At 39.7% G+C, this 13,360-nt stretch overlaps 1 protein-coding gene across 1 annotated transcript in view; it reads left to right on the forward strand.

Annotated features, from left to right (window-relative positions):
- The first annotated feature begins 2,080 nt into the window (after window positions 1-2,080).
- Window positions 2,081-13,360, forward strand: part of HDX (highly divergent homeobox) — a 41,432-nt gene continuing 30,152 nt past the window's right edge. The window contains exons 1-3 of the mRNA XM_010185409.1: window positions 2,081-2,227; window positions 6,901-7,047; window positions 11,525-12,649. Of these exons, the coding sequence (XP_010183711.1) occupies window positions 6,901-7,047; window positions 11,525-12,649 (1,272 nt within the window). The 5' untranslated portion in view covers window positions 2,081-2,227. The remainder of the gene's footprint in view (window positions 2,228-6,900; window positions 7,048-11,524; window positions 12,650-13,360) is intronic.

Consider the following 13,360-nt stretch of genomic DNA (forward strand, 5'->3'; position numbering starts at 1 on the left):
GTAGTTTTATAAGCTGCTCCAGATATTACACTTACCCAAATGAAAACATAATATACTGCACTTACAGTTGTGTAGTTGTAACAATTTTGGCCTATGTAGGAAAGAGACAGTAACCTACAAATTCAGATTATCAAACATTGTTGCTTAATATGTGTCAGTATCTGCACATGGTGTGTAAATTGGGGGCTTGATTGGTCTCTTTCCATTTGGGATGTGCAAAAGAACCTGAGCTTTTGGCAGACATGGAAAGTGAATTAGGTGATTGCTGGTACAGTTCAGGTTTCTAAAGTTGTAGTAAGCGTCACTACTGCAGTCTTGGTTTTTTTATGTATAGAGTAGCTTTCTTATTATAGTTGCAGTTTTACTGGAGATTTATGTAGGTGCTGAGTTGTATTTTTGTACTACTGGAGATCCGTGGAGAGAAAGAAAAAAAAAAGTATTGAGTAAAATTGAGTATTGTGCTCATTTTCTTGTACCTGTTATGGATGGACAGACTAAAACAATAATAGGCTTACAGGCTTTTATGAGATGAGTTTTTTCCAACCAAATGCTTGTTTGGTTCTGAGGTTAAAAAAAACCCTTTCAGAAACTGCTTGTTCCCTTTTATCACTACATGTTAATCCCTGGCAGTTTTATTATGTTTTATACAATAAAGATTTTTACACTTAGTTCATTTATGGTGGGTTCTACTCTGAGTGACTTTTTTTTAAAATTGACTATAATTTCACATCCTAGACTTGTGTCTGTTACTGTTTGAAATGAGGAGTATCATTAAGTGTTTATTTCAGTTTTTCAAATTAGCATTAATGTGCTGTGCTATCTAGACTTAACTTGTAAGTTTACTTGGCTCAGCAATCTTAGTATTTAGAGACATTCTGACATTAAGACCGTAATGCTATACAGTATAGGCAGAGTTTAGACCATAGATTTTTTTTTTCCTCCTTCTGCTTCTGTTTAGGTGTTTTTTTTGGTTCCCCCTCCAGATCTTTCAAGTAGTCTTTACAGAACTGCTGACTCCTGAACTTACGGGTTTTTTTCTAACCAGGGATGATTTATACAGGATTATTCCTATTTTCTTATTGTTGCGCTTTCTTTTGTGGTAGTCCTTGACACCAAGTTGCTTTAATTAGTTTCTAAAAATACATCTCTGAGCTTCACCAGGTCTCCCTGGAGAGATTCTTAATTTTGGATTTTGAATGAAGTAAGTAAAGTGGAAGGACTAGGCATTTGCAGCAAACCATGTGGGCTAATTGTTCCATTAAGTACATGGTTCATGAAGCAAATGCACTACTACTTCAGAAGCAAACTCAGCTTCAGTTCTTCTGTGTCCTTCCCTCTCCACTTGTGCTTGCTCTTGCCACAGAAAGGGAAAGAAGGTGGATATGAGGGAAAAAGTTGCTCAGGCAGCTGAAGAAGTTCAGCTGTAAGAATAAACTTAATCTTGTGTGACAAGGCACCCAGTGACAGGTTGCAGTGTGTTAGCAGGACTGTCCTTCATGAGCTCGCCTTCAACACTCCTGGAGAAGCTGAAGGGCATGGAGTTCCCATTTTCGTCCTTATTGTTACCAGCCTTAGGTCTCTCGTGTGTCCCCAGTGCCTGACTTAGCACTTGAGCTATGTTTCCATCTCCTGAACCATTGCATGCAGTGATGGAGGTTCTTGAGGGATTCTGGGATTCTTCTGCTACTATGATGATTTTTTAAATTAATATTCAGTTTAAAAAGAGAATGAAGAACATGTTTATCTTGATGAGTTTACGGAAGATTGAGGAGACCACCAAAGCAGAAAGTTGAGAGATGTCGGTTGGCGAATACACATAGGAAGGTGAAGGAAGTACTGCTTTGGCATTTGTCATAGATTGTTCTCTGCCCTGTCACATAGACAGCAAAATACTTGGCCAAGGTTTCCTTATTAGCAGAGCAAGCAGATGTTGAATCCTTAAAAATACTTCTTTGCCACCTCTGTCTTTTGTGTTTTTACTTCATTAACTTTGTGCTTATGGAATTCTACTTTGCATAATGCTTTGCCTGAATTTTATTAAATTTCACACAGTTCTTTTCTGTAACAACCTCTCTTTTCAGTGCCAATGTGTTGCCAACCAACTGGACTTCTGGCTTCCCAAAAGCTCAAATGCACGTTTTCTAAGCTTGGCAAGTCAAGATCAGAATGAAATTATGATAAAAATCCATGTGGATTTCTGACTTGGAGTCTGAGATTCAAGACAAAGGTGAGAAATCCTGAAGAAACTGGAGTGTTTCATAGGTACACAAATGGAAAAAAGGAATTTATTTTCTTTGAAAGTACTGAGATTGTTTTGAATAATACTGAGGCCATTGTGAAGGTGTGACCTGCTAATTCCCTCAATACCAGTGTGGCTACCTTAAGGCTTAGTAATGTCAGTATTTTGTAAGTTATTTCTAGTTTATATTTATTTACACTGACTGTCAGAGATCTCCCATATTAAAGAAAATGTGGGAGTTAATATCTTGTTCTGTATCACTATGAAAAGTGATGCTAAACAGGTAACACTTCTCAAAAAATAATAGTTTATGTAATCCTTTGATGAATATGTGCTGTACTAATTTGTCTTGGAGGCAGCAACATGTTCTTATAGACGCTGAATGCTCAATGTACTTGTGTAGGTAAATTGCTAGAGGTGAAGAGTGAGCCAGACTTACTGCCTGTGAAGATGAGGTGTGCAGAGGCAGCGCTCCATGAATTAATGTGATGGCTGTGGGCTTTGTGGCTTTCTAGTGGAGCTTCCAAACGTTCAGTAATTGGTTTATTGGGACTTTAGGCCAGGTGTTAGTGCTGTCTGTTGAGGTTGTCTGCTCCTTCTTTCTCTGGAGCTTAATGTCTGGTTGTTAATAACCATGTTATACCAAGTAACTGTAGCATAGTTCAAAGTATTCTGGGTCATAATAGAATGGCTTTTTGTAGTGGTCCTGTGGATCCAGTGTTTTGGTTAGTTTGCTTTGAGTTTAGTATTTTGTGTAGAATTTGAACCAGGTTTTTTGTTGAGCAGATGTAGCTGTCTGCATCGCCCTGCTAAAAAAAGTGTATGTTTGAGTTTATTCTGCAATTAACTGGTTAAAAGGAAGTTTAAAAAGAGGATTAATTAATTGGCAGAGCAGAATTAATAAGGTTGATTTCCATAGCAGGATAGCTGATGATACTTTAAGAACATTTTAATGTCCCTTCTGTAGTTTTAGTAAATATGTGTAAATATGTGTAAATATGTGTAAATATGTGTAGGTGGGGGCAATGGGAGATGGTACAGAACTGTCTATTAACTTAGGATTCAGTATATCTAAAACACAATAAGCATTAATAAAGTCTTACCTGCTTATTTGGAAGTTTACATGTTGGAATGTAAACTCCAGTTATGACTCAGCTTCCGTAACTCTGTGTTTGTAGGGTCCTGCGATCTATTTATTTAAGTCAGTTTCTGATGGTCTCTGCACAGATCATCTGAGCTGTACTTGACTGGATCAAGGCAAAAGTTACTAAGGAATCTTAGCAGTGTTTTGGTTGGCAGGTGTAGTTTACAAGTGATTAAAAGAAACTGCAAAAATGAGTTGTTCATTAAACCAGACCATGACCTCTCTTGAGTTTAGCTTGGTGAAGTCTGTCATGCAATGCATATAGGTTTATCTGAAGATCAACAGATTTCATCAAAACGCTCCACCCTGTCCTTATCTAAACTACAGACCTCAAATACTTTTAACACAGAAGTTGCTTTGGATACAGAATCCACTTAAAAAAAAAAGTGAACATGACGCACGTCTTTGCTTGCAGGTAGTCAGGTCTGATTCTAAAAATTTATCTTGCGATTGGAGAACTCTTCATCACTGTTAAACTGTTTGGAGAGCTGCTGCTTTTTGATGGGCCTATGTATAGAAATGGTGGAGCTATTGGATGACAGGCTTCCTCTTCTGGATCTGGAAACATAGAAGGTTCATAACTTATAAGGTTTCTTATAAGGTCATTTGTGGAAACTGATCTCAACTAAATTAAACAGGACCACTGGACTGAAAGAGAAGTAGCGAAGAAATGTAAGTTGGGCCCTGCCAATCATGCAGGAGGAAAAAGAGTCACTAAATGAACTCTTACATATTCTTTAAAAGTAATAGAAATCTGCATCATCATGCCTGTCCGCATGGGAGATCTGAAGACAGTTCTTCACTTTATAAAGTAGATTTTTGTGAACGGTATTGATTTGTTAATGGGCTAATAATTGCTTCCTCTGTTGCTTGCTATAAATTTCTCTAAACAGCAGAGTGCTCAGAGGAAGGGTCTGCTTTGCCCAGCTCTGACCGTGACTGAATAAATTTTCTGGGGGAGGCATAACTTAGGTAAAGTGTGACTTACAGTACGGCTGGTCATGTTGCATTTAACAGTGCATTAGATTGAGCAAACAAGAATTGGAAACACAGGTAAAAATGTGGTTGAAAAATCGTCTTCTGTTTTAAGTATTTTTGAAAAGAAAACAAATTTTTACCAATTGGCAGTTAGTGATTTTTTTCTGTTGTCTGTTGGCATGTAGAAGAGAGTAAACTCTGAAGTCAAAGCTCTGGCCTACAAACATTCTGTTCCAAATTCTAGATATTAATCTTTATCTTTATAGAGGCCTAGCAAACTAATGTCTATTACCATTACCTTGTATAATCATTTTGATTATAATAGTGTGAAAGGAATTGAGTGTCTGCTCATGCTGTTGAGCCCTTAATAATTTTATCTGCTCTAAATTAAAAGCAGTTCCTATGCAAAGGTTAAGGATATTGCTACTCTCTTTTCCATCCAAAATTTCCAAAAACAGTAAAAGCTTGGTAATTAAAAAAGGGTTCCCCTTATTTTCCCACAAGGTAATGGTACAGTTTCTTCTTCTTTCATTTTTTTCTGCATTATTTTGATACATATGCTGGAAGTATTAAAAATAACTTGTGTCTGGTGACATTTTTGCTTTCTGAGACGTGAAGTCAGATGCAGATTGTTCCAGGCCAGTGCTTGTGGGTGTCTCAGCTGGTGGCCTCCTGTTCGAGACAAAATAAAGGCCCTGCTCTGGGAATCCTGTGGTGAGGGGGCTCATCTTCTCTTACGTATCACCAGAGGATTGTATTCTTCACCTGGATAGACCATATAACAAGAGCTTAAAACTTCAGTTTGCCGTTAGGGAGTCTGTTCTATACTTGGTAATAGTCATAGACGCATAGAGTGGTTTGGGTTGGAAGGGACCTTAAAGGTCATCCAGTCCAACCCCTCCCATGGTCAAGGACACTTCCCACCAGCCCAGGCTGCTCAAAGCTCCATCCAGCCTGGAACACTTCCAGGGAGGAGGTGTCTATAATTTCTCTGGGCAACCTATGCCAGTGTCTTGCTTCTCTCAGAGTAAAGAATTTCTTCTTAATATCTAATCTAAATCTCCCCTCTTTCGGTGTGAAACTTACCCCTTGTCCTATTGCTCCATGTCCTTATAAGAAGTCCCTCCTCACCTTTCTTGTAGGCCCCTTCAGGTACTGGCAGGCTGCTCTAAGGAGACTTCTCCAGACTTAGCAGCCCCAGCTCTTTCAGCCTGTTTCCATAGGAGAGGTGCTCCAGCCCCTCATCATCTTCATGACCCTCCTCTGGACCCACTGACTTGCTCCAACAGCTCCATATCCTTCTTATGTTGGGGCCCCAAAGCTGGACACAAGGCTGCAGGTGGGATCTCTTGAGAATGGAGTAGAGGCAGAATCACCTCCCTCGACCTGCTGGCCATGCTTTGTTTGATGCAGCCCAGGATACGGTTGGCTTTCTGGGCTGCATGCGCATTGCCCTGTTCAGTTCAGTTATTTGCCTTTTCCAAGCTCAGGCATTTTCATGTGTATTGAAGCTGTATCTGGTTTAATGTGTTCATTGAACTGCTGCTGAAGAGGCTGCCTCATTCCTGATCACCCCCTGCCTCTGGTGTGTCCTGGTATAGCCCTGTGCTGAGCCTGGCCAGGGCATGGCCCTGGCAGGGATGCAGTGAAGGGCCTCTCTTATGGCCTGTCATGCGGTGAAGCCATGTGGGTCTCTGTTTTGGTTGTGTGTGCTCAAAAACTTGCACCACTTCACATAAAACAAAGAGCAGGAACATATCCTGAGGTCTGTTTGGCTTATACCCCTGTAAAACAACCTTAAGTGTTCGTAAAAATCCTGTTCTATAGCCTCAGAGCACAGTTTCGCAGTAGTTCACAGCTGTGATTTGAGTGGTCCTTTCTGTTAATATTAGTGCATTAGCATTGCAGTGGGCTGGGCCACAACTGCCTAAAGCCTTCTCTTTTGTTATTTTCCTCAGTTGGTCTTCAGTTCTTGTCCTTGATCATGGTGACTTTGCAGCTGGGAAGTGCTGGTGCTGACACAGCAGGAGGAGCAGCCGTAACCGACTGTAGGATTCGCTGAAGTAGGAGACAGTGGAAACTTCACTCATGCCAAACTGTCACCTTTGCTTTATCATAAGTTTTGTCTTCCTCCTTTAGAGGAGGCGAAATGGACCTGCCAATATTGTTTGGGCTGCTGGTATTACTCTGTTTTGCCTAATGGCTTGATTTATTGGTTTTTAAGGGATAAACTTTTTCTATAAAACTAGATGCTGTGGACTTAGCAAAACAATGTAATATTTATTTATTTATGAAAGGCTGTCAGTATCGTTCCAGACATGTAGTTCACCTGTTCAGCTTGAGTCCATCACAAAGGAATCACTAATGCTGACTGTAACAGATTTTATTTTTTGAAAGTAAGTAAAAGTGTTGGTAAAGGACTCTAAAGAAAACATGTCAACACTTAGAGTTATCACAACAAGCATAAATGAGAGCCTGTGCTTTCTGCAAGTATTACAGTCTTTATTCCAACTTTCAGAGTATCTTCTTTTATTTTTAGATGAATCTGCGTTCTGTATTTACTGTAGAACAACAAAGGATATTGCAGCGTTATTATGAAAATGGAATGACAAATCAAAGTAAAAATTGCTTTCAGCTCATATTACAGTGTGCACAAGAAACTAAACTGGACTTCAGTGTAGTCAGGGTAAGTACTGAGGCCTTCCAAATTTGTATGTTAAACTTATACACGTTCTTTACACAAAATATCTGTAGAGGACTGGAGTCTCTAACTTCATCCCTGTCTTAAATCAGACTGCAGTACACGTGTGTGACATGTTCATTTTTATCCAGTGAGCCTGTTTATAGTTTGTTTTCTCTGAAATGTCTTCACATGATTGCTGTATTTAGGAGGGGCCTGGATTGCACAAGGACTGATTTTTTGGTTGGTTGATTTGGGTTTTTTGGTTGTTGTCTTTTGTTGATGGTCTTTTGGTTTGCGTTTTGGTTTTGTGTTTTCTTTATTTATTAAACTGCAAATCAGGTTGCTCTATGGAAACCTTGTGCAATGTATTGTATCAAAAGAAAGCTTATGTTATTAGTAAGCTTTTCTTAAGTTAAACAGATTTTTATAACCTAATGTATTTGGAGGAATAATTGTGGAAGTATTTCTTTGGACACCCTGTCACACTTGTATTCCATGTCACAATCATAAATATTGTGGTCCCTCATGGTTATTTACAGTGGGTACATTCTTTTCTTATAAAAGAAGAATGTCACTAGTGCTAACAGGAGCTCTTCCAAAGTCTATGAATTCCATGGGAAGGGGAATAATAATCCCTTTGTGAAACACTAGACAACAAAATGGCTGTTGTCTCAGAGCAGAAATAGAAATCATGAAGTGTTAGCTGAAGAAAATAACAGTACTGGAGCTACCAGAAATTGCTACAACACTGAAGAGGAAGAGCTAAGACTGATGTGTGTTTTTTAAGTGATGTACTGACAATAACAACCCCTCCTGTTTCCTAATTCTTACCTGGGCTCCTCTCCTTCAAAATACTCTGGAAATATTAAAACTTACTTTCTCAGCTCTAGTTGGTGAGAAGTTCTGAAAGTCAGCGAGAAATCTGGGCTCCCTGGAACAGACGAACAGTTGTAACAGGAATCTGGGTGCTGCTGATACAGTCAGGGCCTGGTTTTCTATTTTTGTTCTGATTGAAGGACCTAGAGGAGGCAGCCAGTCTCTCCTCTACTTGCAGTCCTCATTTGATCTCCATCTTTGTATTTCCCTTTCCCTTCTCTTTTTCACTTGCTGTAGTAATGTATCCTGGCCTTTGTCCTTTAGTTTTCTTCCCTTACTGAGCATTTATTTGCAATACTTAAACTTTCTTCCTGCTTGTGAAGTGCAATGGAAACAGGCCCAGCATTTGCAATGTGTTTGTCATATATTTGTATGATCTTACCTTTCTCTTCTTTACACCCGTCCTTTCTGCCTCTCCTCATCCTCTCCCTTCTATCTTTTTTCTTTTTTTTTTTTTCCTCCCTATAAAATTTGTGGACAGAGATTAGTACTTCTTTGCACAATATCTAGCAAAATGATACTTGGGTTGCAGCTGGCACTTGCAGATATGACTATAATGGAACATGAATTCCCTGAATGTAACTGTTATAATTCAAATGCTGTAACTCTATGAATATACTCTTTCCTAGAATCATGATTTCTATAGCTTTGTCCCATAGAACTACATCCAGACTTTCCAGCCTTGAGCTGGGTTGGAAAAATGAGAAGTCCTGTTTATGATTAGATGTAAACCTCTACAGATTTCATTATCGCCATACATAGACGTATGCTGTCCCTTTCAAAATTAGGAAATGTGATAGTTGTACTCCTGGGGAAGAACCCTGCCCCTCTTCAAATTTAATACATCAGGTCTGAATGGTCTGGTGTCTTTCCTTAATATTAGCATAATTCTGCTGGTTTTTGTCTTTACATGAAATGTGAGCAACGTGACTTGAAAAAGCCCAAAGATTCTCCAAGTCTCATTTTGATGCTGTCTCTGTGTGCTGGGAGCAGCGGTCAGGAAGGTGGCGTGGGCTTCTTCTCAAAATACAGCAACAGATACTAGAACGCTTACAGCTTAGTTATTTTACACCTTGTGAAAGACTTCCTGAGGACATCTTATTTTCAGATACAGGGTGGAACTTCTGGTTAAAACTGATGGCCAAGCACTACTGAGAGTCTCTTTGTGCTGTGTCTCTGGGTTGTGGGACAGTCTGAAGTGCCAGCTCTGCCTGATTCAGCCTGGGAATGTAAAATCTGGGTCTCTTAAATCCCAGGTACATTTCTTAGCATCTGGATTTTTGATTTGTCATCTTCTGGGAGCTGCTTCTCATCCTAAATAAAAGTTAAGAATTTCAGTAATGCTTTCAGTGTTAGTGAAAGTGCTCCCCAAACTTACTGGCTGGGAAACTTGATTGAAACAAAGATTCAGTCATGTTTCATAGGATATTTTGTACTTAATGGCTGCTCTGTCACCTCCCAAATTAATACCCTAACCATCAAGCTAACAGCAGTGTGGAACTTCTCATTCAGTCTGAGAGTGTAGTTTCGCATAATTCACTGGGTTAATATTTCACAGTGCTAAAAATGGGAAGTTTTGTGCTCTCTCCCTTCTCCCAGCTGTGCAATTCATTCTCTCCTGTTTTTCTTCTTGTGCTGATCATCTCTTCCATTCATTCAGGTTTCAGAGTAACTCAGTTAAATTTGCTAACCTTACCCAAACTTTTGTTTGTTTATTTGTTTTTTGCTAATTCAGTTTTAAGCCTTTTGGAGGAGATGCAGTCACTGATCATTCAGGTTTTAGTTAAATGCTGGGAGCAAAGATGCTGTGGACGTGATCAGGAGATTCGGACTCTTAGCAGTGGCAAATCTGATTGGGCAGTCTCATGAAACTGTTCTTTAATCCCAAGTGAATAGTAGTGCCAGTAACTTATTTGCATTTCTTTGAATGAATTTCTTTTCAGGAAAACCATGAGAAAAACTTCAGAGTTGGAAAAGTTGGGGTGAAAACTCTTTTTTCCTGGCCCAAAATTTGCAGTGTCTCTATTTAATTGTGATTTCTAACTTGAAAGTTTACTGACTGAGCAGAAATAAGAAAAAATAAATTTGATCTTCTAAATTTGTTTTATGCAATAAAGTAACTTGAGACCTATAGCCATAATTTGTGTGTTTAAACTTGCTTTTGAGAAGAAAACAATTGTCACTAGTAACAGACACTACTGCATGGAGTAAATCGTGCCTTAAAGTAGGCATTTTAGAAAATGTGACAACAAAAATTGGTAGAATGGAATGGAGACTTCAACAAAATTCTGTATGACAGGGACGTGTATTTTCCTGTAGATAAATCTGTTTACTTTCCTTGGCAGGTATCAGTACGTGAAGAAAACTTTCTATCTTTCATCTGATGGGATGGAAACCCAGGATAGGAATGCAGTGCAGTCTGCTTGTTGTGGGGCAAGGGAGTTTTTGATTAAATCATTTGGTTTGGGTTGCTGAATGTTGAGAACTTGCTTTGGTTTGGGTTTAGGTGTGCATCAGATGATAGCCAGAGTGGTGCAGTAACCTGTTTTGCTGTATCTCTATATCCCTATCTGATCCTTTTTGTAAGCAGCACAAACATATGCTAAAGCTTACTTTTTCTTGTTTGGCTCTTGTATCCTGCTCACTTATCACATCAGTCCAGACATACTGAGGTAAAAGAATTGAGCAAGTGTTGTCTCTGAATATGAAAATTTCCAGGAACAATTAGGTGATGCTTAAGCTTCCAGCATTAGAGCTGATGCTCCCACCAGATTATCTTGAAATACTGAAGTCAATGTTTCCCCTTCAGTTCTGTTAGCTATATCTTAATGTGTTACTTCCAGGACAGGCTTTCCTGTGTGTTTAAAACAGCAATACAATTTAACCTGTGCACAACTGCATTTTTCAAGTATTTTTTCCTCTACTATCTTTTACACAGAACCAGGTAGTGTCACTGGCACTTTTGGAAATGTCCATAATAGCAAACTTGTATTGGAATCTGATCCCAGTAGTCCTGATCTTGTCTGTCAGTGCAGGTTTTGACATCAGATCTTGATTTGTGCAGCTGGCAGAGGAGGAATTAGTCCATAGATCTAAATACTTCACAAAATAGGTATTTATCTGTCTAACAGAGGGAGTTCTTCTTTTCCTTCTTATCTAAATTCAAGAACTGGCAGTTTCTGTTCAAGGCAGTTTCAAACGTCGTATCTCTCAGTTATTTGGTTACAAAAGTTTATCTACATACCTCAGTGATAAAAAACTTAAATATGGGGGAATTAGTCACAGCAGTATCAATGAAATAGATCTGAAGGGTAACTTTGGGACAGGAGACACGATACAGTCTCTGGATTTTTGAGAAACTGGGGCTTTGGAATAGAGACTGGGTTTCTCATGTGTATGAATGTATGAATCCTAAGCATGATTTCCACCCTGTAGTGTTCAGGTTTTGCATAGTCAGTGGACAATTTAGATATTTGTAAATTTAGGTCTCAACTTGAACACTTAACATTTCATCAGATCTGCTTAACAAATGGAATTGCCTGATTTTTCTCCTTATTTAATGTTTTGTTTTGTGTTTGTTGTCATTGTTGTTTGTTGTTTGCAGACGTGGGTTGGCAATAAGCGAAGGAAGATGAGCAGCAAGAGTGCTGTAGAGTCTGGAGGCACTCCCCCAGGGACTGTCCCTACCACTCCCTCAGTACCTCCAGAAGCAGCAGTTAGAAATGTGGTCAATATTGCTCGATCCCAAAGTCAGCAGTCTTCTTGGACCTCTTCTAATAACGATGTAATAGTTACTGGTATATACAGTCCTGCTAGTTCATCCGGTAGGCAAGGATCCACCAAACAGATAAACACTTCAATGGCAGAAATACATAAAACCTCTATTCAGCGACTACCAGGAAAAAGCGATACGGAGTTTCAGCAGCAGCACATCCCTATAGGACGACAAGTACCACATTGTAAAAATGCTTCCCTATTAGTAGGGGAAAAGACTATTATTTTATCTAGGCAAACAAGCGTACTGAATTCTGCAAACTCCATATACAGTCACACTAAAAAAAGCTATGGTGGTTCATCAGTCCAGACTGCAGAGTTGGTGTTACCTCAGAAACCCATGATATGCCACAGACCCTGCAAAGCTGAACCCATGGGATGTCAAAGGTTACAAAAACCAGAGCATGCAGCTCTCATATCGCACGTACCCCCCGGACAAAGGGCTAATACCAGGGACCCTTCTTGTAGCACACAGAACCTGGAAATCCGCGAAGTGTTTTCTCTGGCGGTTACGGATCAACCTCAGAGAATTGTGGGAGGAAGCGCAGGGCAAAAGCATTGCTCGATGGAAGGCAGCTGTCTGTCCATCGCGATGGAAACCGCAGATGTGGATGATGAATATGCTCGAGAAGAAGAACTAGCATCCATGGGAGCACAAATGCAAAGCTATTCAAGATACTGTGAAAGCAGCAGTTCTGTTCGAGTAGAGAGCCAAAGCGCAGCCTTGTCTGGGCCAGGAAGAAATGTGAGCTGTAGTTCACAGATGGTGAATGCCAGGGACGTGCCTGAAAATATTCTGTATCATAACAGAGACTACCACTTGCCTGCACGGACCTCATTACATACAACATCCAGTACACTATATAACAGTGCTAACCCATCAAGAAGTACTTTTTCTCCTCATTTCACATCTTCAAGTCAACTGAGGCTGTCACAAAACCAAAATAATTACCAGGTAATCTGTCAATTTATCTGTGTCTTCAAACCTTGAAGACAAGGTTGTAGATAAGTACTGTTTTCTTTGGAAATCGGTAACCAGTAAGCGATAGGTTCACCCTTCTCCAGGCTGTCCGCTATTTACATCTTTCTGTAGAGGTAGTTCCTTCAAAAACAAAAGTCCATGCTGTCCTGACATGCGTGTCACTGTGATACTCGTAGTTTTTCCTCTATGGGGTCCGTTTTGCACGTGGCACAGGGCACAATGTGGGATTGGGCCGTGGTTTTTGTGCTGTACAGTTGCTTGCCTGTGTTAATATCAGCTTGGATTAGCTCTGCTGTCAGCGCTCCCTGGACCCCCTGGGCAGTTGTCAATCTCTTGGATCTGTTTTCTGTTAGGGATTAGGATCTCCAAGCTGGTTAAGATGATGAGAGGCACTAGGTGACCAAATATTCTTCCTCTCCCGCAGCATCTAATTCAAATACCGGTTTTATATTAAATCCCATTATTTCCTCATGCCACAATAGAGTCCCTTCAGTGATACTGAGAGGGGAAAATTAAATGCAGATAATTGAGGAACTAAAAGATGTTCAGAAGAATCTACAACACTGACACACTGACTTTTTTATATTTTGTTAAAACTAGAGAAGATGCAATTGTGCAGGAAACATCCATATTGATTTTTTTTCCATGGATTTTTGTGCCATCTGGCATGATACAGTCTAGAGA

The sequence above is a fragment of the Mesitornis unicolor genome, unplaced genomic scaffold (assembly GCF_000695765.1).
Source record: "Mesitornis unicolor isolate BGI_N332 unplaced genomic scaffold, ASM69576v1 scaffold4755, whole genome shotgun sequence".
In the NCBI taxonomy this organism is placed as follows: Eukaryota; Metazoa; Chordata; class Aves; order Mesitornithiformes; family Mesitornithidae; genus Mesitornis; species Mesitornis unicolor.